The sequence below is a fragment of the Pantherophis guttatus genome, chromosome 8, assembly GCF_059756535.1.
Source record: "Pantherophis guttatus breed Tessera chromosome 8, ASM5975653v1, whole genome shotgun sequence".
NCBI lineage: Eukaryota > Metazoa > Chordata > Lepidosauria > Squamata > Colubridae > Pantherophis > Pantherophis guttatus.
In genome coordinates this window covers 82935285-82961164 of record NC_142070.1, presented here as the reverse complement: position 1 = coordinate 82961164, position 25880 = coordinate 82935285, and the positions used below count along the sequence as shown (strand labels likewise).

General features: G+C 40.8%; 1 protein-coding gene across 7 annotated transcripts in view; it reads left to right on the top strand.

The window, feature by feature from the left end:
• Window positions 1-25523, top strand: part of SLIT2 (slit guidance ligand 2) — a 194851-nt gene extending 169328 nt beyond the window's left edge. The window contains exons 28-38 of one of the 7 annotated variants that reach the window (XM_087874995.1): window positions 721-860; window positions 5361-5387; window positions 8169-8262; window positions 10598-10735; window positions 12289-12529; window positions 15218-15348; window positions 17359-17513; window positions 19259-19547; window positions 22304-22454; window positions 22927-23015; window positions 23648-25523. In XM_087874995.1, coding sequence (XP_087731121.1) covers window positions 721-860; window positions 5361-5387; window positions 8169-8262; window positions 10598-10735; window positions 12289-12529; window positions 15218-15348; window positions 17359-17513; window positions 19259-19547; window positions 22304-22454; window positions 22927-23015; window positions 23648-23813 — 1621 coding nt within the window. In that variant the 3' untranslated portion in view covers window positions 23814-25523. Of the gene's footprint in view, window positions 1-720; window positions 861-5360; window positions 5388-8168; window positions 8263-10597; window positions 10736-12288; window positions 12530-15217; window positions 15349-17358; window positions 17514-19258; window positions 19548-22242; window positions 22455-22926; window positions 23016-23647 lie in introns of all 7 variants that reach the window. The other 6 variants (XM_087874996.1, XM_087874997.1, XM_087874998.1 and 3 more) reach the window with 6 other exon arrangements.
• The last annotated feature ends 357 nt before the right edge of the window (window positions 25524-25880 follow it).

Below are 25880 nucleotides of genomic sequence, written 5' to 3'. Positions count from 1 at the left end.
ACCCTTGAAATTCATAAATGAGTCAAGCATTGGCAAAGTATTTTCCATCCATTACACTCTAAATGCCCCTATTTGCCTTACAAATTTCATACTCTAACTTATAGCGTAGTTCCATTTGAGCATACTTTATAATGGAAAGATTCCTTCCAGCAGTTCCCTAAAATAAAAATAGCAAAATGGCACCAATGCTGCCGAGGAAGACACTTTGGCAATCAGACGTCCAGTTTGGGGGGCCGAGATGGAGAATCCAAGCGTCTCTTTCTCCACAAGAGAACTTTCCTTGCTTGTTTGAAGCACTTTTAACACTTTGTCTTTTCTTTCCTGTGTGGATTTTGGTTCCAACTCTCCTCCCTTTTTCTATTAGCCAACCTGAAATTCTCTTTAAGTTTGTAGAGTACCGCATCAAAAAGATTGTTAGGCACATGCACATTTCAAGTGTCATATCAGCAGTGGACGTCACATACCGTAACAACCAGTTCGCCTAGCACCGGAAATGTGAGTGTGCACGCCATCCACGTATGCGTGTAGCATCACAAAACATGGGAATTCGCTCATGGATGCTGTAATATAGGACAGGATTGCACCTGGGCAGGTGGACGGGCTCAGGCCCACGCACAGGTTGGAATTACCTGAACAGGTCCAAACTGGCGGCAGCCCACCATTGCATCACATGTCATCTTTTTTTGTTTGTTGGAAGAGCTGGTATGTTTTCTTTTACAGGTGTGCCTGTGCCGATGGATTTGAAGGTGAAAACTGTGAAGTGAACATTGACGATTGTGAAGATAACGATTGTGAAAACAATGCCACTTGTATAGATGGAATCAACAACTACACTTGCCTTTGTCCTCCAGAATACACAGGTATGAAGAAGGCCTTAACTTTATCACAAACTCCATAGTCTGGTGTGATAATCCTGTATGTTAATAAATTTGATCCCTGCTTCTTCTAGTTCAGCTGTCCAAGTGTCCTTCTGCTATTTCATTGAACTCAGCTTTTTATCTGTGCAACATAAATTGCATGAGAAGAAAGTTCAGACCTTATAAAAGAAAAAAGATGGAAGTTGAAGATCTCAGCTTAAATCAAGGAGAGAAACAATCTAGAATTAAGGAGAAAGTTCCTGACATTGAGAACAATGAATCTGTGGGACAATTTGCCTTCAGAACTTGTGGGTGCTCCATCCCTGGTGGCCCTTTAAAAAGACACTGGACAGCCATTTGTCTGAAATGGTATAGGACTTCCTGCCTGAACAGGGGGTTGGACTAGAAGACCTCCAAGGTCCCTTCCAAATCTGTTATTCTCTATTCTAAATAGCTTGCCGACCTAGTTAACTAGTTAGAATATTTTTTGGAGGATGGATGGAGAGAGAGAGAGAGAGAGAGAGAGAGAATTGCAAATTTTGCATGGTGATGTCATCAGACCCAAGTTGTCATATTGCTGGATGGTGCTGACATTTTTTGATATCCTCTGCAAACTTCACCTCCTTTATGTTCACATCTAATTCTGGGCCATTTATAAAATCGCAGATCTAATAAAGATTTTTTGGGGGGTGAAATGTGAGAGCCATCTGTTTCTTCCTTTATGAGTATGGCCTCTTTATATCTCACCTGAGATATAAAGTACAGAAGAACTTCCTTGGATGAGAAGCGAAACATCTTCAAGGAATAACGAAGTCCAGTTGCCTTTTGGAAAAGTGCCTTTGGGACTTTATACCTGACCTTTCTGTCCAGAGAGTGCTCCCGCTGTCCATTTCCTGTTGTTTGGACAGCAACTGACCCACATAAAATCCTCTCATCTGCTGCCTGCAATCAGATTTCTATCTTGCAGTGATCGGCACAGGTACCAAAATGTATCAGTCAAGGTTGGGCCACAACTCTGAGTCCCCAGGAGCAATGATAGAACCAGTAATATTCCTACTCTAAAATGTAGGCCTTTCTTGGGAGAGAATGATGTCATCCCAAATTGATCATATTCCCAAGTAAGCAAGAAATCCTACTCACTGTCTTCAGAATAACAGAAAGAATAACAAATAACAGAGTTGGAAGGGATGTTGGAGGACTTCTAAGCAGGAGACCCTAGACCATTTCAGAGAAATGGCTGTGCAATCTCTTAAAAACCTCCAGAACCTCCAGTGTTGAGGCATCCACAACTTCTGGAGGCGAGTTGTTCCACTGGTTAATTGTTCTCACTGTCAGGAAATTCCTCCTTAGTTCTAGGTTGCTTCTCTTCTTGATGAGTTTCCATCCGTTGCTTCTTGTCCTGCCTTCAGGTGCTTTGGAAAATAGCTTGACTCCCCCTTCTTTGGGGCAGCCCCTGAGATATTGGAAGACTTCTATCCTGTCTCCCCTAGTCCTTCTTTTCATTAAACTAGACATACCCAGTTCCTGCAACCCTTCTTCATATGTTTTAACCTCCAGTCCCCTAATCATCTTTGTGGCTCTTCTCTGCACTCTTCAATCCTGTTTCATCTGAATTATGTATCCATTATTCCTGTCTCATCCAGAATATCATAAAATCTACATATGCATTCCATTTAGTTACTACTTCATCCGGAACTGGATTAAAAAAATGCAAGGAAAAATTTCATTTATTCTTTTGAACCCTGTACTTTGTTCTGGTTAGTAAGCAAATAGCTGTATATAAGACTCTCTAGTATTTTTATTAATCCTGGGTAAAATGAATAGGCTTGAATATCAATAGTTTATAAACATAGAATCTTGTGGCACTTAAGGACTGAGTAATGTATATTACTAGAAGTTGATCTGTGATCACCTACATAAAATCAAAATGCAGAATTCAAAGCAAATAATCAAGGCTCACTGCAGTATTTATTGTTACCAGGGCATATTGAAAAGGGTCTCCAAAATAATAGTGGGAGACACAAACCCTTCCCTCCAGACTAAGAGATGCACTCATATTTCTATATTACAGAAATTAAGGGGAAATGATGCAGAGGTGCATATTCATAAGTAATAACATAATAGATATCAGGTTACTTCCTGCCCTTCTGTTACCTAGAGAGAACAATGGCATTAGAGAAGAGAAACATCTTGATCTTGAGATTCAGGGGTTGCTATGGGAATATTCTGATAAAACTTCACACAGGCCACTCTGAGCTCAAGGACACATTGCTTTCGTCTCCGTTTGTTTACTAAACAGCCCCATTCATCTGGAAACCGATTTCCCCCACACCTACAAGTTAGATATGGGCACAGAGCAGCTATGCTTTTCACTGACTGCCTGCCCTAATATACACGCTCATATCTTTGTCTCAGTTTTAATCCGTGACAAAAGATGTCACATCACCCATTCTGTTCCAATTGAGCTGTTTAATGATTAAATCGGTCTTTGATTCTTCAGCTCAAGGGTGACCGTCTTGAGCTAATAGAAAAAAAACCCTGGGAAATTAGTTATCTCCTGTAAATTCTAGTTTCTGAATATTGCCATTTCTGGAGTCTAATTTAGATCCATTTATTCTCTTTTTTTATATAGAGATGCATCTGTTTGCTTAATGTACAGTATAGCAATGGAGGCTGATAAATGGCTTATTGCCCCATTAGAAAATGGTCAGATGTATGAACATTTGTTGTTAATGACATAAGAAGTCCTACTGTAGAGTTGTGGTGACCTAGTGGTTAGAATGCAGTATTGCAAGCAAATTCTGCCCACAACCAGGAGTTTGATCCTGATTGGATTCGTGGTTGACTCATCCTTCCCTCCTTCCGAGGTCGGTAAAATGAGGATTCAGATTGTTTTTTTTGGGGGGGGGCAAGAGGCTGACTGTAATCTGCTTAGAGAGGGTTGTGAGCCCTGTGAAAGCGGTATATAAATCTAAGAGCTATTGCTAATAGTATGAGGCCATAACAGCTAAGATATGGCTTGAAATAGGGTTTAGTTTACTGTGGTACAAGCTAGCATTGACAGTGACATGGATGGTTGTCTGTAAGCAAGATATGGGACATCTGAAGGACAGGCAGGGTTGATGATCATAGTTTATACATCACAGATTTCTTGCTTAGTTGGTTTTAGCTTGGAAAAACAGGTGAGATCAAGAACTGTTTAGTCTGGTTTGATGTGGAGGTGTTTTTGCTCCATAGACTAACGAAACTAGCATATAGACAGTGTCTTTTGAGGCTTAGTGAATGAATGAGTCAACACGCTGGATGGGAAGCCCAATAGCCATAGGATGCAAGTGCAGCAAAGCAGTATTTCCAAAATAAATGTAGTGAAATTTGCCCTGCAATTCAGATAGGTCTTTTTTTTTTTTTTTTTTTTTTTTTTTTTTGTTCATGGAATATGAAAATGCCATTTAAAGCAGTTACAAAGCTTTGGTGAAAATTTCCAGTTAACATAATTAAATAGACATTTTTCCTATGTAACTTATTGTTTTTAGTTGCAACCTACCATTGGGCTATAAAAAGAAGATAAAATGTTTGTATTTAACTGCAAGAATCCTTGTTTCAGGATAGAAATATACCTTTTCGTAAAATATTCAGCATATAATTAACAATATCAATGGGGCATTTCAGCTCCGTGAGTTCTCAACTGCGGAAAATGTATTGAATCAGAAAAGCGGAAACTTTTAGAACATGGAATGACAGAAGAGGAAGGGACCTTGGAGGTCTTCTAGTCCAATCCTCTGCTCGAGCAGGAGACCCTACACCAATCCAGACAAACAGTTGTCCAATCTCTTCTTCAAAACCTTCAGTGATGGAGCTCCCACAACTTCTGGAGGCAACTTCTGTTCCATGGGTTGATTGCTCTCGTTGTCAGGACATTTATCCTTAGTTCCAGGTTGCTTCTCTCTTTGGTTAGTTTCCACCACTGTTTCTCATCTCAAACCACCTTCTGGTGCTTTGGAGAACAGGTTGACCCCCTCAAATACTGAAAGACTGCTATCATGTCACCCCTAGTCCTTCGTTTCTCTAGATTAGACCTTCTCAATTCTCAAATCCTACAACGGTTCTTCGCCTGTTTTAGTCAAATGTTTCTAAATTCCCTAATATTATTTCCTCCAGTTGAAAAGTCTGCCTTTCCTAACCTATTCACATTTGTAACTCCCAGTTTGGATGTCAAGGTCATTCGGTGAGATCATTATAGATGGTTTGTCTCGCTCATTATCATCCGCCCTTAAGACCCACTCCTGCCTTCCCCTTAACCCACCCGCTTCCTGTGCCGGCATTGACATGGGGCCGCTTGTGTGTTTGCTGTGCTGTAAAATAAAATTAAAAAAACGAAACGCATCGTCACTTTGTCTGCAGTGACTTAATTGCTCTGCTTCCATTAATCGTGCCTTGCTTTATTCGCTCTGTGCTGTTTCGGTTGACCGTAAATGTCTTTTTTCTGCCTTTTGTTGCTGCCAGCTGCTAACCTGAACGAGGTGGAGAAAGGTCAGTGGTTCTGGTTCCTCTTGTTATTTCAGTTCCCTCTTGGGTCCAGCTGCTCAAATGGCCATCATCCAAGAGATGAGATTTAGGGCAGGGGTCTCCAACCTTGGCAACTTGAAGACTTGTGGACTTCAACTCCCAGAGTTGAAGACCCCTGATTTAAGGGCACTCGAAATCAAACTTGATTTTGGTGCTTCTTGATCATTGATATACAGATCTACCCTCCAATATTTGGATGGGTCTTAAATTTACAGAGTATCCTAAAAGTCTTTGGGGGATAGCCTGTATTTCGGAAACAAAACCACCTTTAAAAGAAATGCCATTACTACTGTACAGGAAGTCCTCGACTTACGACCACAGTTGAGCCCGGAATTTATGTTGCTAAGTGAGAAATTTATTAAGTGAGTTTTATCCCATTTTACGAACCTTTCTTGCCACATTTGTTAAGCACCTCTAGCTTCCTCATTGAGTTTGCTTCTCGGAAGGTCCTAAAAGGGGATCCCATGGCCCTGGGACACTGCAACCGTCGTAAGTATGAACCAGTTGCCAACCTTCCAAATTTTGATCACATGAGTCAGTTGTCAAGCATCTGAATGTAAATCACGTCACCATGGGGATGCTGCAACGGTCATAAGTGTGAGAAATCATCATAAGTCACTGACATGACTGTTGTAAGTTGAGGACTACCTCTATGTGGGTTTACCAGCAGTAGAAGTCCCTTAAATTATTAATTTTAAAATGCTCAGCTTGAAACCTAAAGAGTAGAGGACGCCAAATTAATTAACTTTAAAATGAAGTGTTATTTGGGTCCATAACTACCCATAAGACTAAGAACACTGTTGTGCAAGGAAATCCACTCTTGTTCCTAATACTTTCTTATTTGTATGTTGTTCTCGCCAATAAAATCCTCCGTTGCCCTTTCCCAAGAACAGATTAATGGATTCTTAAAACTTCATTTAACCAATGTAGAAGAAGAATCTCTGGTGACCACCAGTAGAGTGATTAAAACTGAATTCTGGCACCTGCCAGGCTGAAAGCATTATTCGCTATCTTAAAAGACTGCCTGAATGAACCACAAGGTCTGAGCTGCTGGACTCAGACTTAATTAGGGACATCAAAATAGCCTTAATCTAAATTGAACTGTACCCAAAGTCCCTCTGCTGAAGTTGTGTTTTAGGGAATGTTGATGGATAAACTTCTAAATTCGCTCATTTGTGCGGACTGGTTCCTAAGAGGTCACAGCCCTGTTTTATGGCATCATTTTATTGCAAGGTTTTTTCCCCAATAAATGCTTGTAGAAATCATAAACACATTTGTGGGTTTGTTTAGAGCAGTGAGAATTGTTTGACGTAACCATTTCTCTCTTTCTGAGAGTCTTTCCCTGCCCCTCCCCCCCTTTTTTTGGGGTGGGCTAAACAAAGGGCCAACTTGAGTCTCAAAGGACGTTTCATGGCTATTCTTATCAACATTACTTTAGCCTGATTACTGTAACAATTATGGGGGAAAAGAGGATGTCAGATGTATTTAGTGTTTAACCTGCCCAATCTACAGGACTTTTCCTCTCTCAGTCTGAAAATCTGTTTAATTTAAAATATATGTTCTTGGAACAGGATGAAGGTCCAGGGTAACTAAGCTGGTCTGAAGTGGGCACTGGGAACTATCTTACTGTACATATCTTGCTGTAGAATATGCTCCTTGGAACATTTTATCCTGCTACAACGTTAAAGGGCAAGGAGGCAGAACTTTCTTTTAGTTTAGAACAAGGGTGTAAAACAAGAACTTTATCAAAGTAATCAAGATAGTGGCCGCCAGTGGTGCAGTAGAGCCTCTCTTTGAGGGAGATGGGTGGTTTAGAAATATGATAGATGATAGATAGATAGATAGATAGATAGATAGATAGATAGATAGATAGATTTAGATAGATAGATAGATTTAGATAGATAGATAGATAGATAATAGATGATTGATATAGATAGATAGATAGATAGATAGATAGATAGATAGATAGATAGATATAGATAGATAGATGATTGTTATAGATAGATAGATAGATAGATAGAGATAGATAGATAGATAGAGATAGATAGATAGATAGATAATAGATAGATAGATAGATAGATAGATAGATAGTTAGATAGATAGATAGATAGATAATAGATGATTGATATAGATAGATAGATAGATAGATAGATATAGATAGATAGATAATAGATAGATAGATGATAGATAGATAGATAGATAGATAGATAGATAGATAGATGATTGTTATAGATAGATAGATAGATAGATAGATAGATAGATAGATAATAGATAGATAGATAGATAGATAGATAGATAGATAGATAGATAGAGATAGATAGATAGATAGATAGATAGATAGATAGATAGATAGATAGATAGAAGAGATGGGGGGGAGATCAAGATCATTCAATCAATCAAAATGTTTTTATGGTACCCAAGACCAAGCGCAATAAAAGATCAGCATACTTTGTAGACATCCAGGCTTAAAAGGCAGCACAATCCATTTTAAATCCAAGTCATTATTAAATGTTGGTATTAAAAATTCTAGTATCTTAATTAGTTGATTGGTCAGTTAGTAGGATTCTGTTAGTAATACGAGAGCAGAAGTAGTCACACAGATGATAAATGTGCAAACGGAAAGACAGGCTGTTGTTTTTCTCCCAGGTGTTAGGGGTGAAACGAGGCCTTTGGGAGCCAATTCTTTTGCTCCACTGATCTTGGGTCATTCTAGCTAAATGCTAAATCTCCATCGCTTTCTTACAGGGGAGCTGTGTGAGGAGAAGCTAGACTTCTGTGCTCAGGACCTGAATCCTTGCCAGCACGATTCCAAGTGCATTCTGACTCCCAAAGGATACAAGTAAGCCTTTCCTTTCTTGGAGATTCTTCTCGCTTTGGTCCTTCGGGAGTAGGGCGGTATACAAATTCAATAAAATAAAAATAAAAATAAATAACTGAGTTTAACAGATGGGTTCAGAGGTGGGTTTCAGCAGGTTCTGACCAGTTCTGGAGAACCGGTAGCGGAAATTTTGCGTAGTTCGGAGAACCGGTAGTAAAAATTCTGACTGGTCCCTCCCACATGTATTCTCTGCCTCCCGAGTCCCAGATGATTGAGAGGAAATGGGGATTTTGCAGTATCCTTCTCCCTGGAGTGGAGTGGGAATGGAGATTTTGCAGTATCCTTCCCCTGCCACGCCCACCAAGCCACACCCACAGAACCAGTAGTAAAAAAAATTTGAAACCCACCACTGGATGGGTTGAGTTGTGAAATAATCTTGCAGTCAAGATTTAATCTTCCCTTCTTTCCTTCCTTCTCTTTCTTTGCCCTTGGTTCTGACGGGTGAAAATTCTCTTCTTGGGGTACCATAGAGCGTGATATAGGCAGTCCTCGAATGAACGACCATAATTGAGCCCAGAATTTATGTTGTCAAGAGGTACAGTTGTGACGTGACTTTGCCCCGTTTTACCGACTTTCTTGCCACAGTTGTTAAGTGAACCACTGTCGTCGTTAAGCTGGCAATACGGTTGTTAAGTGAATCTGCTCATCAGAAGGTTGCAAATGAGCCAGGGATACTGCAACCGTCATAAGTACATGCCAGTTGCCAAGCATCTGAATTTTGACCACGGGGATGCTGCAATGGCCGTAGATGTGAAAAACGGTCATAAGTCACTTTTGTCAGTGCCTTTGTAACCTCAAACGGTCACTAATCGAACTGTCGTAAGTCGAGAACTATCTGTACTCTGAATTAAGCACAGAGATTGATGTAAGGGGAGTTTTTAATCTTCTGTAACAATTCACAAAACATCAGTGATATGGTAGAGAGTGAATAATTAAGCTAACACTGGATTAAGAAACTGCAATTAACTAAATTGGTTATTAGGATGACAGGATGGAAATTATTACACAATAAGGAGGTCCAAGGAAGGGTAATCTTTAATTAAGTGGTATTATCGTTATTATCATTCATCAGTATGCGCATTTGCAAAGCAACTTTTAATGGGCTTTAGATAAGTAGGTTTGGAAACTTGATTCTCTGATCCACACTTTCCCCCCCCCTCAGGCCAAATTTAGATTTGTGGATTGTTTTTGCTTCATTTAAATATCACCTTTAAATTCCACAGGCTCCTTGGGTATTATGTTAATGTGATGATTACAAATAAATATCATTCTTTCAGTTAACTAGTTGGCACTAGTTCTGTAAAACACAATGCAATGAAAATTAACCACAAGAACCCATAGACGTGAGAGTGAGCAAATGTAAAAACATAATGCCTAAGACCATAGAGCTAATTCTGTCACCTCCCTTTCCATTGTTGGATGAAAATGGATTTTTGATTAAATTAGTGTGTGTGTTTCTACTTCGCTCCTTGTTTTTGGGTGAGTAACCTCAAAGAAGTAAATTGAGAGATATATGTAAAGGTAAAGGTAAAGGTTCCCTCGCACATATGTGCTAGTCGTTCCCGACTCTAGGGGGCAGTGCTCCTCTCCGTTTCAAAGCCGAAGAGCCAGCCCTGCCCAAAGACGTCTCCGTGGTCATGTGGCCGGCATGACTCAACACCAAAGGCGCACGGAACGCTGTTCCCTTCCCACCAAAGGTGGTCCCTATTTTTTCTACTTGCATTTTTTACCTGCTTTCGAACTGCTAGGTTGGCAGAAGCTGGGACGAGTCACAGGAGCTCACCCCATTACGCGGCACTAGGGATTTGAACCGCTGAACTGCCAACTTTTCGATTGACAAGCTCAGCGTCTTAGCCCCTGAGACACCTATATGTAGAATTTCCCAATTCAGGTTCACAAATCTGTTCGTTTTTTGAACAATGATGCTTTCCCCTCCGACAGCAAAGAGACCTGTCAGAATGATTCATGATATAACAGAAATCTTAGCATTTCTGATCGAATGTCACATCACCAAGACACAACAACCAGCAAAGCAAAATTTACAAATAATGAATTGCAAAACAATTTGTGCAATCAATAGACCGACCGTAAACAAATGCTGAAATATTTTGTTTCGAATGCACCATGATTCATCTTGAAATTTCAACCGAGTTTCCCCCCTCCACAAAATAATAACAATAATAACAATCCTGCCTGTATTAATAATTTCCGTGGGCACCCCCATCCCTTCAGCCTATTCCTAAAACTATAAATTGTATTCATTCATTTATTCCATTTTTTGTGTGTGTGTCTCTAGGTGCAGTTGCACACCTGGATATGTTGGGGAACATTGTGATATCGACTACGATGACTGCCTAGACAACAAATGTCAAAATGGAGCTCAGTGCACGGATGCCGTGAATGGGTATACGTGCATATGCCCTGAAGGGTACAGGTAAGGACTGTGAAGAAGTAGCCCAACAAAATGGGTGTTGGAATGTATGAAGAAGCTTTTCAGTAGTGGAAAATATAAGGACTCATTGTTAGGTTCTTGATGTCCTCTGATCTTGATGGTTGTCCTGTGAAAATTTTGTCACTGGGCCAGGTAACTTCATCAGCCATGCTTATCACTATATATGTAGCTATCATACATAAATAATCAGCAAACAATATTCCATCATGCGGTCTGCCAGAAAACAACCGAACTGAGAAAACACCAAGAACCCCACAGGTACAGATTAGGGGAAACCTGGCTCCACGGCAGTAACTGTGAGAAGGATCTTGGAGTCCTAGTGGACAATCATTTAAAAGGGGAGCCAGCCATGTGCAGCAGCTGCCAAAAAAGCCAACCCAATCCAAGGTTGCATTAACAGAAGAATAGAATCAAGATCACATGAGGTACTAGTAGCACTCTATAAAGCCCTAGTAAGGCCACATTTGAAATAACTGCATCCAGTCTTGGTCAACATTTTATAAAAAAAAGATGTTGAGACTCTGGAAAGAATGCAGAGAAGAGCAGCAAGAATGAATAGAATAGAATAGAATTCTTTACTGGCCAAGTGTGATCGGACACACAAGGAATTTGTCATTGGTGCGTATGCTCTCTACATAAGGAGAATAAAATATTCAACGAGAATAAAAAGATACAACACTTAGTGATAGTCAGGGTTACTAATAAGCTATCAAATCGTACTAGGAAACAAATAAAAACAGTATAAATTGAAAGATACAAGCAACATGGTTATAGTCATAAGTGGGAAGAGATAGATACTAGTAAGGAAGAGAAGAATAATAGTAATACAGTCTTTGTAAATTATTTGACAGTGTTGAGGGAATTATTTGTTGAGCAGAGTGATGACATTTGGGAAAAAAACTGTCCTTGTGTCTAGTTGTTCTGGTGTGCAGGGCTCTATAGCGTCGTTTTGAGTGTAGGAGTTGAGACAGTTGATGTCCAGGATGCGAGGGCTCTGCAGATATTTTCACAGCCCTCTTTTTGACTCGTGCAGGATACAGGTCCTCCATGGAAGGCAGGTTGGTAGCCGTGGTTTTTTCTGCAGTTCTAATTATCAAATGATACGAGGACTAGAGACTAAAATATATGAAGAACGGTTGCAGGAACTGAGCATGTCTAGTTTAATGAAGAGAAAGACTAGGGGTGACATGATAGCAATTTCCAATATCTAAGGGGCTCATACAAAACAGGGGGGGGTCAACCTACTCTCCAAAGCACCAGAAGGCAGGACAAGAAACAACGGATGGAAACCAATCAAGGAGAGAAACAACCTAGAACTAAGGAGAAATGTCCTAATAGTGAGAACAATTAACCAGTGGAACAACTTGCCACCTGAAGTTGTGGGTGCTCCAATACTGGAGGTTTTTAAGAAAGGATTGGACAGCCATTTGTCTGATGGTCTCCTGCTTGAAAAGAGGTTGGACTAGAAGACCTCCAGGGTTCCTTCCAACTCTTTCTGTTAACTCAACCAAAGTTATTTCTTCGCTTGTGTCTAGCGGACTTTTCTGTGAGTTTTCGCCACCGATGGTCTTGCCTCGCACAAGCCCGTGTGACCACTATGAATGCCAGAATGGGGCCCAGTGCATTATGAAGGCCAATGAGCCGAACTGCCAATGCCTGTCCGGTTACCAGGGGGAGAAATGCGAAAAGCTAGTCAGCATCAACTTCGTCCACAAAGAAACGTACCTGCAAATCCCGTCAACCAAGATCCACTCCCACACCAATATCACCCTCCAGGTAAGTTCGTTATAAAGTGTGAAGTTGTGTGAGTCATTAATATAAATTAATATATATTTTATTTGAGCCCATAAATGCCTCTGAGGGCCACTTACCAGAAACGGTATTTAGAGCCAATGACGGAGTGACTAAAGCCCCAGGACACCAAAGAAAAGCAACATACCTGGGAAATGAAAACACTTTTCACCAAGACGTTTGTGGGAAACTCTGATTTGCACACGTGGCATTGGTTTGACACAGGTGTGAAATCCAAGTTTTTTTACTACCGGTTCTGTAGGCGTGGCGTGGTGGGCGTGGCAGAGGAAGGATACTGCAAAACCCCCCATTCCCTCCCCACTCCAGGAGGAAGGATAATGCAAAATCTCCATTCCCACCCCACTTCAGGGGAAGGATACTGCAAAATCCCCATTCCCTCCCCACTCCTGGGGGAAAATCTCCATTCCCACCCCACTCTGGGGCCAGCCAGAGGTGGTGTTTGCCAGTTCTCCAAAATACTCAAAATTTCTGCTACCGGTTCTCCAGAACCTGTCAGAACCTGCTGGATTTCAGCTGCCCAGAGTCCCTTGGGAGTGGGGCGGCATAGAAATGCGACAAAATAAAATAAATAAATAAAGATTTCACCCCTGGTTTGACACACTATTGAAAGAAGAGTGCATCTTTCTAATAGGAGAAAAAGAAAAACCCGCTCAACCGTTGACAACTCTAGTCCTCATTTAATAGCCATCACAGGTTAATCACATGGTTGTTAAGTGAGTCTGGTTTCCCCCTTGACTTTGCTTGTCAGATGGTCACAAAAGGGGACCCTGCGACCGTCCGAATTTTGATCACGTGACTTTGTGGATGCTGCAGTGGTTGTATGTGTGAAAAAACTGTCATCAGTCCCTTTTTTGGGGGGCCGTTGTAACTTTGCACAGTCTCTAAATGAACTGTTGTAAATTGAGGGCTACCTGGATAGATAAATTGCCTGAGAAACAATATAAAATAGACAAAACACACACAGGGATATAACCATTTGTTTAATGAGGGTTGAAAGGGAGAGTGACACTGAAATAAGTTGACGTCTGCTTGGTCCTCGTACTTGCAACCATCCCAGTCTCCCTGCGGCCACATGAGCAAAATCCTGGCTCTCGGCAATGCTTGTAGCATCCCAGGGTCATGCGATGGCCAGTTGCAACTTTCTCAGTTGCCTTCCAACAAGCCGAGTCCTTGGGGGAAACCAGATTCACTTAACAACCGTATTGATTTGCTGAACAACTGTGGCAAAGGAAGGTCATACAACCGGACGTGACTCGCTTAAGAACTGCCTTGCTTAGTTCCAGTCACATTTGTGGTCAGTTGAAGGCCGCCTGTGCAGTTAGAAGGTTTACAGACTAGAGAAAAACATAGAACAAAGTTAAATTGAGCAACCCAAGCTATCATCGGACCAAGATGGGGGTCAAGGCCTGAATGCCTTCTGGAAGAGCTCTTGTTTTGAGCAGCTTCCATGAGGTAGATAGGATGGGAGACCACCACAGCTCTAGGGGGAAATCTGCGGAGACCCTCCGTCATCCAGGTCAGGGTTTATTATTTATTTATTTATTTATTAGTTCGATTTATATGCCGCCCTTCTCCGGAGACTCAGGGCAGCTTACAATGCTTTTAAGCCTTCATACTTTTGTAAATACCTGCTTAGTAGGGCTTTCGCCCCCCCCAAAGCGGTGTTCTTTTTTATACAAAGTCAGCTTATTGCCCCCACAAACCGGGTCCTCATTTTACCTACCTCGGAAGGATGGAAGGCTGAATCAACCTCGAGCCTGGTGAGATTTGAACTCGCAGTAATTGCAGGCAGCTGTCAGCTAAATACTACTTTAACAGTAGTTTAGTCCACTGCACTACCAAGGCTCCTCCCAAAGGTGCTTTTTTCAAGAGGCAACTGGACTTTCTGGGTTGTTGTTTTTTTTTTCCTTTGATGATGTTTCGCTTCTCCTCCGAGAAGTTTCTTCAGCTCTGGAGGAGCAAAACGTCTTCAAAGAAAAAACAGAAAGTCCAGTAGCTTCTTGAAAAAAAATCTTTGGGAAACTATTTTAAAAAACGAGCAAAATATTGGGTATTTTATCGGAGAAATATAGCAAAGAAGATACTTATTTGATTATTCATATAGTAACAGCGGCAAGAATTGTATTGGCACAAAAGTGGAAGGCAGAAAAAAATCCCGTCAGAAGGAGAGGCCATGAAGAAGATTTTAGAATGTGCAGAAATGAATAGGTTAACATTAAGAATAAAAGATAAAGAGGAATCGGTATATTTCCGATTCCAAGACATGGGGACGATTTTATGCATGGCTAGAAAAGAAATATGAATAAAAGATTATAGATTGATCAAGTAGATAAGGTATAGGTAAATGAGAGGGAAGACAAAAAAAGAAATAGAAACTCAGATGACACCTGTGTAAATGGAAAGGGGGGAAGGGGGAAGGGAAAAAACGACCCCAAGCCACTTAAAGGAACATCCTCAGTGTTCAGCTCTCCCATTCTCCCTAAAGCCAAACATAAGATTTATATCATACTAATGAGAGTAGAATATAATTTTTTTTAACAAAAAAAAAATGACATTCACTTAAGGGTGAATTGGTTGTAGTCAATATCCTTTAAAAAAAGAAACAACAACCTTCAATGTCATTATTTCTAATTCCAAATGGTTTCCCGTCAGATTTCCACAGATGAAGACAGTGGGATTCTGCTGTATAAAGGAGATGAAGATCATATAGCCATGGAGCTTTACCGGGGACGTGTACGAGTCAGTTATGACGCAGGATCCTATCCAGTATCTGCCATATACAGGTGGGCTTATAAGCTTCTTCAGGCTTTGAAGAGAACAGGCCTTGTTTTTAATCCAGATGTGTTTCAGAAGTGGCAGCTTTGAGATTTTCCAATGTCATTTTTTTTTTTGACAATTATGTTTTGAAATGTTTTCTGAAGAAGGAAGTTTCCCTTCTACTCCAGCTACGTGGTTTAGAAGATAAAATGGAGAGCGTAATTCCTCCTTCCACTTCAGAGTCGGGAATGTTTGAACTATGATATGAGGGAACCCAGCAGGTCACGATCAAGTTTCCATTTTCCATGTTTCCTCTGCCACCTTGGTAATGCTTTGGTAAGACCTCACTTGGAATAGTGTAGTTTTGGTTGCCACGATATACAAAGGATGTGGAAACTCTGGAAAGAGTGCAGAGAAGAGCCACAAGGAGGATTTGGGGACTGGAAGATAAAACATATGAAGAACGGTTGCAGGAACTGGGTATGTCTAGTTTGATGAAGAGAAGGACTAGGGGAGACATGATAGCAGTCTTCCAATATTGAAGGGGCTGCCACAGAAAAGAGGGGGGTCAACCTATTCTCCAAAGCACCAGAAGGCAGGACAAGAAGCAATGGATGGAAACTCATCAAGGAGAGAAGCAACCTAGAATTAAGGAGAAATTTCCTGACAGTGAGGACAATTAACCAGTGGAACAGCTTACCACCAGAAGTTGTGGGTGCTTCAACACTGGAGGTTTTTTTAAGAAAAGATGGACAACTATTTGTCTGAAATGGCATAGGTTCTCCTGATAGAGCAGAGGATTGGACTAAAAGGGCTCCAAGCTCCCTTCCAACTCTGTGATTCTGTTACCTTCTGCTTTAATTTCCTTTGAAGAATCTGAATCGCCACATGGCTACCTGCCCAATATGGAATTCCATGTAGACATGTCCCAAATTATATACCAATATCCCTTCATCTTTAGTATTAAAAAAAAATGAGATGCAACCTTTTGAACACCCATCAAGGAATCTAATTAATAAGAAAATGAAAACTATTATATTTTTGCCAAAATTGTGGAGTTGGGAGAGGTGGACGGATGAGTAGATTGTCCTCTGTTGAGGTATGTATCCCTTGGTCACTGAAAAAAGGAAGATGGTTACAGAAATTGTGGAATGTTATACTGGCCCATTCATGTAAACCAGGATTGCATTAATTTACCATTTATGCAGAATTAAAACTATATTCCAGCACGTGAAATCTAAGCGCTATCTATGATCTGAGTGTGTTTGGCAGAAGAGAAAAGATTTATTTGTCAAACTGTGGTGGTGATATTATAAGAATTGTAGGAGCTATAGTTGTTATGCTTTGGTGTTTGCACATTGATTTCTTCATGATTATTGTAACCAGGGAACTGCTCTCCTTCAAGATGACAGAATACACGACACAGGTAGTTCTTGTCTTACAACAGTTCATTTAGTGACCATTGAAATTATAATGGTTCAAATTATAACTGGCTTTCCCAATTATGACTGTTGCAGCATCCCCGTGATCATGTGTTAAAAATTTGCAAAGTCAGTGTGGAAGCCAGATTCATTTAACAACCAGGTTACTTAACTTAACAACTGGAGTGATTCACTTAACAACGGTTGCAAGAAAGGTCGTTAAATGGGGCAAAACTCACTTAACAAATGTCTCACTTAGCAGCATGAATTTGGGGCTCGATTGTGGTCATAAGCCGAGGGCTACCTATATCTGAATATCCTGGAGTGAATTTTCGATTCTCTAATTCCAGATTTCCCAAAGTCACGAAAGGATCACCGCACTGAAAATAGGTGGCAGTTTGAAGTTAATTTGGGTTCATTTTTCTTATGCACAGTTAGGAAATCGCTGCTTCTCACAGTTTTCTGCATGCTGAGGGCCTAAACTTCAGGGCCTTACACAGATCTCTGATAGCTTAGCATAAGCAGTTGGGACGGGTGGGATACGTAGACACCGACTCTTAAAATCTCGGTGCGGCAACTAATATTTATGAAATTAAACCACTTTCCCTTCCCCAGTGTCGAGACCATCAATGATGGGAAATTCCACATGGTGGAATTATTAGTAATGGACCAGATTCTGTCGTTATCTATTGATGGAGGAAACCCCAAAACCATCACCAACCTGTCTAAACAATCCACTTTGAATTTTGACTCTCCGTTTTATGTTGGAGGTAAGTCCTTCCTGCCACCAATTCTGGTGTCTTGGAAAACGCCGTTGGGTGAAAGGGAAAAAGAACAGTAATTCTCACTTTTTAAAATAAATAAAAGGGTCACAGCAGCTCAGTGGCTAAGCCTTTCTAAGGTCAGACAGGGTTTTTTTTGGGTGGGTGGAATTATTTGCTGTACTTGCGCTGTATGAAGAGTGGAGTCTATTAAATATACTGTACGTCTTGTATTTTTTTCCTCTTCCTTTTTTAGTTTTTCTTTTTTATAATTTTATGTGTTTCTTTGTGCTTTTTTTTTTTGCATTTAATTAATTTTTCAAACTAAAACTTTTCAAACTAAAAATTAACTAAAATAGATTTCTCAAAGTGTGGAATCTTTTTTTTTAATTATTTCTTTGCCTTGTCAATATGGCTTTTATGGGTCTATTGTGGAGTGATCTAATTCAGCCACCGGTCGAAAAAAAGGCCAATTTATCTTGTGAAGTGATATATCATCATTAAGTTTCTCCACCGTTATCCATCCAGCCCGTAAAAATCCTTTAAGGAAATCGGGAATGTTTTATAAGAGAGTCAGTGGAAAGGGTGGGAACAAACGGGAGGTCTGAATGTCTATAGAGATTCTCAGTCATCCAGATCCAAAGGTGCATTTTTCAAGAGGCAACTGAACTTTCTGGTTTTTCTTTGAAGACATTTCGCTTCTCATCTGAGAAGCTTCTTCAGCTCTGACTGGATGGTGGGAAACGGAAGGATTTCTACTCCTTGCAAACAGCTGGTCATTTGCATCCTTTTAGAGAGTCGTTGAGGCCACTTGGAGTTTTGTCTGTGTCCTCAGGGCCACCCGAGGTGGAGCAAATGGATGTGGAGCCCACCATCCACTCAGAGCTGAAGAAGCTTCTCAGATGAGAAGCGAAATGTCTTCAAGGAACAACGAAAGTCCCGTGGCCTTTTGAAAAAGCATCTTTGGGGCAACCAGGACCTGGATGACTAAGAATCTCTGTAGACAAATCCAGAATAAAAACCTTGGCTGCTTTCGCCAGTACTTGAGAAATTCCAAACCAGAACTCTTATATTTTTCGAAGCAGCAATTGCTGGGGGAAAAAAATGGCAAAAAGTAGAGCAATGGTCACTTTTCTTTGTGGTGCCATCTTGCTTGGTTCTTCTTCCATCACCACATTACCTGAAATGTTCCTACTGCACTTCCCAAAGATGCTTTTTTTTCAGGAGGCAACTGGACTTTGTTTGTTTGTTTGTTTTTTTCTTTGAAGACATTTTGCTTCTCATCCCAGAAGCTTCTTCAGCTCTGACTGGATGGTGGGGAAACAGAAGGATTTATACTCCTTGCAGACAGCTGGTCACTTGCAACCTTTTTAGAGAGTCGTTGAGGCCACTTGGGGTTTGTCTGTGTCCTCAGGGTCACCTGAGTGGTGGAAATAGGTGTGGAGCCCACCATCCAGTCAGAGCTGAAGAAGCTTCTTGGATGAGAGGCAAAACATCTTCAAAGAAAAACCAGAAAGTCCAGTTGCCTCTTGAGAAAAAAAAATAAAAGGCGCCTTCGGATGGTCTGAAGGTTTATCTAGAAAAATGATTGCAAGCTGCCTCAAGTTGCCTCTTGGTGAGCTGGAGATATCACCTGCGTTTAATAAATAAATAAAATGCGGGAAGGGTGACACTTTCTGTAGCGAGCCGGTTACTTTAAGGGAGCCAGTCAGCCAGAGGCCTACATTCCCCTCACCTGTGCAATCCGTCCCCAGGTATGCCAGTGAAGGAAAACGTGGCTGCGTTGCAACAGCTTCCAGGCCAGAATGCCACCAGTTTCCACGGCTGCCTCCGAAATCTCTTCATCAACAGCGAGCTGCAAGATTTCAGGAATGTCCCTTTGCAAGTTGGGATCCTCCCAGGCTGCGAACCTTGCCTGAAGAAGGTGTGCGTCCATGGCACCTGCCACGTGACGGGCCAGTCCGGCTTTACCTGCGAGTGCGATGAGGGATGGAGCGGCTCGCTCTGCGACCAGGAACCCAACAGCCCTTGCCTGGGGAACAAGTGAGTACCGGACCAATATCGCTTTTAATGGTGAAACGCTTTGGCCTGGGAGAGAAGCTCTATAAGGTGGGCTTTCCACTTACAACGCCTCGTTTAGTGACCCTTCAAAGGTACAAGGGCACTGAAAAAAGTGACGTATGGCCATTTTTCACACTTACCATCCTGTGGCCACGTGATCAAAATTCAGACGTTTGGCAGCTGACTCACATTTATGACAGTTGCATACCTGACAGCCCCCTTTTGCGACCTTCTGACAAGCAAAGTCAAGGGGGAAAACCAGATTCACTCAGCAACCGTGTTCCTAATTGGACAACTGCAGTGATTCACTTAGCAACGGAGGCAAGAAAGGTCGTAAAATTGGGGCCAAGGTGACTTAACAAATGTCTCACTTGGCCACATAAATTTTGGGCTCCGTTGTGTTCGTAATTCTACCTGCATTCATTAGCCTACAAAGTTGATGGTGCAACTCAACTTTATAAATTTGTTCTGAGTCATTTCTTTTAGTCCTGTTGGGTTAAATAACTTAAGTTGTAATGTAAAGAGTTTCAGAGCAGAAGATATCTGATCCGTGTCTGGCAGGAAAATACTTCTTGAAAGAATTTTGTTCAGGGAATGGACGGCAGGGCCAAACTCTTTCCGACAATATAGATACACCTGGTAGTATGATAGTGGTAGTCATTATGTTTGATTTATCACAATGATTTTATTCCAAAAATTGGTGATTGGGGGGGGAGTGGCCTATAAAAATCTAATCGACTATCAGGATATGTAAATTTAATCACTGTTTTGGGGGGCTTCAGAATATTTGATGAATTAGGAGATTCTGTCCCAGGAATTCTTCTCAAATCAGGAAGAAATCCAGTCCAAATTCCCTGAAAGGAGATGCCATGGATCAAATCACAGGCAAAACCACAAATCACCACAAAACCACACCAGACGTCTCTAAAAGAAGCAAGACTAATTTTAGGAGCCCAGTTTTCGAAGTTCTCATTAGCAATCTAGAACTACTCCACTCCCAGTAACTAAGATTAGGAAACCTGTAGATGGTTACAAAAATCCCCTTGAATGTTACGATCCTAAAACTTGGTGAACAAACCAAGACATCGTCACGGTGTGGTGATTCTGGATTAGACCCAGATTAGATTGAAACAGCCATTAAAAGAAGCCATGAAGAGGATGGCAGATGGATCATAACTGGTCACAATTGTGAAAAACGGTCATAAGTTACTTTTTTCAATGCTGTTGTAACTTCAAACGGTCACAGAACGAACTCTTGTAAATCAAGGATTTAACCTGTACTGTATTTATATGAATTCAAGTAATCTGATGCATGCAACGGGTGTGGTGATGGCGGATTCTGTGTCGCCGGTTGTTGAGAAAAGCAGAACTTATGACCTGTGATAGCCTACTCAGGTCTTCCATTACACATCTACAGTGGCTCTTTTCCCAATGCCCAGGGGTTTCTGCGTCCTTGCCTGTCAGTTAGATGCTCCCAAGCTGATTCATGACATCTTAGAGCAGTGTTTCTCAACCTTGGAAGCTTGAAGATGGGTGGACTTCAACTCCCAGAATCCCCCAGCCAGCGCTGCTGGCTGGGGGATTCTGGGAGTTGAAGTCCACCCATCTTCAAGCTACCAAGGTTGAGAAACACTGTCTTACAGAGTTGTTGCAATTCAAGGGGAGACGTCACAGCACTGTTCCAATATTTGAAGGGCTCCTACAAAGGGGAATAGGTCAAAATGTTTTCCAAAGCACCAAAAGTCAAGATGAGACACCAAAAGTCAAGGAAACTCAGCAAAGAGAGAAGCAACTCTAGAACTAAGGAGGGATTTCCTAACCAAAGAATCGATCAGCGGAAGGGCTTGCCTTATGGGTGCTCCATCACTGAAGGCTTCCAAAAGGAGACTGGACAACAATTTGTCTGAAATGGTATAGAGTCTCCTGCTCAAACAGGGGCTTGAACTAGAAGACCTTGTCTATTATTCTGTCTTCTAAAATGAAACTCTGAGCCACTTCCCTTTGGAGCACAGTCCAGCACGCTTTATAAAGCCTTCGTAAGGCCACACCTGGAGTACCGCATCCAGTTTTGGTCACCACATTACAAAAAAGACGTTGAGACTTTGGAAAAAGTGCAGAGAAGAGCAACCAAGATGATTAAAGGTCTGGAGATGAAAACATATGAAGAACGGTTGCAGGATTTGGAGATGGCCAGTCTAGAGAAAAGAAGGACTAAGGGGGACATGATAGCAGTATTTCAGTATTTGATGGGCTGCCACAAAGAAGAGGGAGTCAACTTATTTTCCAAAGCAGGTCAAGAAGCAATGGATGGAAACTCATCAAGGAGAGAAGCAACCTGGAATTAAGGAGAAACTTCCTAACAGTGAGGACAACCAACCAGTGGAAGAGCTCGTCTTCAGAACTTGTAGGGGCTTCATCACCAGAGGTTTTTAAGAAAGGACTGGACAGCCACTTGTCTGGAATAGCATAGGGTCTCCTGCTTAAGCTGAGGGCTGGACTAGAAGACCTCCAAGGTCCCTTCCAACTCTGTCATGCTATCTTCTAAAGCGAGGCACTCTGAGCCCTTTCCCTTCGGAGCCCAGCCCAGCCCAGCCCAACACGCTTATCGTTCGTGTCACTTAGCCTGAGGCCGGATGAATAATGTATTCTTATTCTCTTGGGCTTGTCTCCCCTGTAGATGTGTACATGGTACCTGCTTGCCAATCAATGCCTTTTCATACAGTTGTCAATGCCTGCAGGGATACGGAGGCGTCCTCTGCGATGAAGACGGGGAGCTGCTTAGCCCCTGCCAGCCCCTCCGATGCAAACATGGTCAATGCAGGCTTTCAGGCCTTGGAAAACCATATTGCGAGTGCCACAGCGGATATACCGGGGACGGCTGCAATAAAGGTGAGCCTCCGATCGGCCGGGAATAGGTCTCCTATAAAGGAGGGGAAAGTCCCCATTTTATCTGAAGAGCAAAAAAAAAACAAAAAAACAAAAAAAAAAACTATTTTCTTTTTTAAAAAAACAAAAAAAAACCTGTTCTGCATGCACGCGATACAATTTTCTTTTCGAAATTTTTTTTTTTAAAAAAATTCTTCTATATCTCCATCCCTGACAAACCATTTTAGTACATTTTCGGCTTTTTGCTGGATGATCTAACAGAATGAGAAAGTTTTAGAGAAGGATGTTTTGTTTTGTTTTTTAATTTTATAGCATTAAAACCAGGAAGGTTTTTCTTATCTCCTCCTTTCAAGATTTTGCTATAAAAACTTTTCTCTTTCTTCAGAAGCGACCTTTTGCTATATTTAAACTGCCACCTTATACCTGCTGTATCTTTTCTGTATTTATTGTTTCTCTACCTACTGCAACTATGAAGCCAAAACCAATGATTCTGCTGCTAGTTTTATTCCAAATTCTACTTTTGACCTCTCATCTTCAACTGATTTATCACATCGAATCATACAGGTGAGACGGATAAAAACAGGGTGACCTGACACCCCCACTCCCTTCCCACTTCTGTGCTGTCTTTTCTCTCTCCCTCCTTCTCTCTCTCTCTCTCTCATTTCTAGAGCTGGTATTTATTCATTCTGTCCTTTTGCATCCACGGGATTACAATAGGACGTAGGGACTGCGCTCTCCCACTTAAACTGGTTTTATGCCTGGATAAGTGATGGAGCCTAGGGAATTGGAGCCGCTGTTAAATAACAGATTGAATAGTATTTAGGTCTAATAAATGAAATTGCATGCTCTCTCAAACATTTCCAAACAGTCAAAGAAACCAGCTGGCTGTTAAAAAAACAGAGGATATGTATTTTTGTAATAAAGAAAAAAAAATTAAGCTCCCAATTTTCTTGTCATAGTAATTGTAGTGCATTTTGAGTCTGGATATAAATCAGCACCAAAAAGAGGCTGCTCTGGGTGTGCATGTCAGCTTTAATCCCGTAGAGGAGAATCCTTGTTTTATTTTATTTTTTTCATTATTCGTTTCTTTGTTTGCAAAACAGGAGGGCTCTTTAAGTGGGCTGCTCTTGAGTAGATGCCCCTTAAGCACCTGTCCCTTTAAGCACCTGGCGCTGTCCTTCTTTTTCGCTTTGCAGAAATCGCTTGCCGAGAGGAACGGATCCGCGATTATTTCCAAAAGCAGCAAGGTTACGCCGCGTGCCAAACGACCGAGAAGGTTTTGAGACTCGAGTGTCAAGGGGGCTGTGTGAACGGGCAGTGTTGCAGGCCACTAAGAAGCAAAAAGAGGAAATACCTTTTTGAATGCACCGACGGCTCCTCCTTCGTAGGCGAGGTTGAAAAAGTGGTCAGATGCGGCTGCACTCAGTGCCTCTCTTAAGAGACGTACTTTTCCCACGCTCATTTATTTCTGAAAAATCCTGTATCAGCCGCTTCTCGGACTCTAAAGTAAGGCTTCGTAGTGGATATATATTGTAAAATACAGAACAGGCTTATTTTTATTACGAGAATAAAGAACTGTTTCTTTAACTACAAAAAAAAAAAAAGTCAAAAAACTAGTGCTCAAAGAGACTTCTTGAAACTCCAAGGACTTGGAAGAAAGAAATATGTATATGTAAAAAAAAAAAAAAAGACCTGATTTCAACCAGGATAGGAAAGATTCACTACTTTTAACACCCAACGTTCTTCAACCCATTCTGAAGATAAGGAAGCCCTTTGCTCAATTATCTTTCCGTCTGATCCTTGTTATCGATGGGAGAGAATATAAAGTTTTTCTTATTATGTACTTTTAACTATAGCTGGGGCGGGGGAACATAAGTTTCACTTTGGTTTGGTTTTATTTCCTTCACGGGACCCAGAGGAAAGCTCTCAGGTGGAGGAAGAGATCCATTTTTACAAGATGAAAAGAGGGGAAAAAAAGTGATGCATTTTGTACAGTGTAAAAAAAAAAAAAAAGTTGAGAAAACGAGAGCTTTTGTTAATTCACAATTATCCTAAGATCTTCTAACACATTTTAGCATGTTACAAAGAAAGGAAGGAAGGAAGGAAGCATTTACCCCACCCTCTTACAGTATTAATTTTTTTTGTAATATAAATGATAAGATTGATAAAATAGATTATTGTTGAGAAAATTAGATATAATGCGGAGTTTTGTTTCTATGAATCCTGAACAGCTCTATACAGTATTCTGTTTATTGAGAAATATTTATTGTATCAAAGTACACTGTACTTAACATCTAGGCCAATCTTTTTACTTTTCCCCCCAATGCTTTAATATATATTAATTTATATTTGTCCTGATATTTTTGTATTTTCAGTTGTTTTTTTAAAGAGAGAGAGAGAGGAAAACTTAAAATCAGGATATTTGCAATAGGACTAATATAGCAGGTTCTCCCGGGATAAATAGATTTGATCTGGGTTAATATTTTTTACTGCAGCACCTGCCAGCTGCGTCCATCATAGGATCAGAAGCTGCAAACAATCTGATTATTATGTTCATTATAACAAGGAAAGATGACAACTCTCAAGTCTTTGTAATATATGAGGAAATTGTCTTTACAAATAGGTGGCAAATGTTATAGGTGTGATCCTCCCCCTACCCTCCCAAGTATACACTACTTTTCAGAAAATGAAATTATGTGTTGAAAATGACACTAGAAGATAGATATTTTCAAACTAATGTTCCCTTGGAGTTTGGTACCTTTAAAATGAATAAAAGAGGCTGTATTACCATTTCCCCCATTATTAAAACTACTTTAAGCGCCCAAATATTTTCCTTTGTTAACATGTTGCTGCTAAGTATAATATAGAATTGGTTAATAATTCTTTATAGTGGGTTGTTCTTTTTTTTTTTTTTAGTAAATCATGGGGTACCCTGTAAAAAAGTGGGGGTTTTAATTTCTTTTATACAAGGAAAAGATAGTTGTACATGTGTAATATGGTGTTGCTTTGTCTAATTTGGACCGGTATCAGTATCTTTACTGATGTTTGTAAATTAAACAGATCTTTACCTCAGTTCCACTTCTTGTATTTCTCAAAGGAGTTTAACATCCTTTGGCAGATAATCTTTTATTTTGGATATTAAGTTGAATTTCTCTCGGGAGAGAACTGCAAAAGTTATATTCTTTTTTTTTTTTTTTTTAATTTGATTTATATGCTGCCCTTCTCCGGAGACTCAGGGCGGCTTACAGTGCGTTAAGCAATAGCCTTCATACTTTTGTATATTTATACAAAGTCAGCTTATTGCCCCCACAAACTGGGTCCTCATTTAACCTACCTTAGAAAGGATGGAAGGCTGAGTCAACCTTGAGCCTGGTGAGATTCGAACCAGCAGTAAATTGCAGGCAGCTGTGTTAATAACAGGGTGCTTTA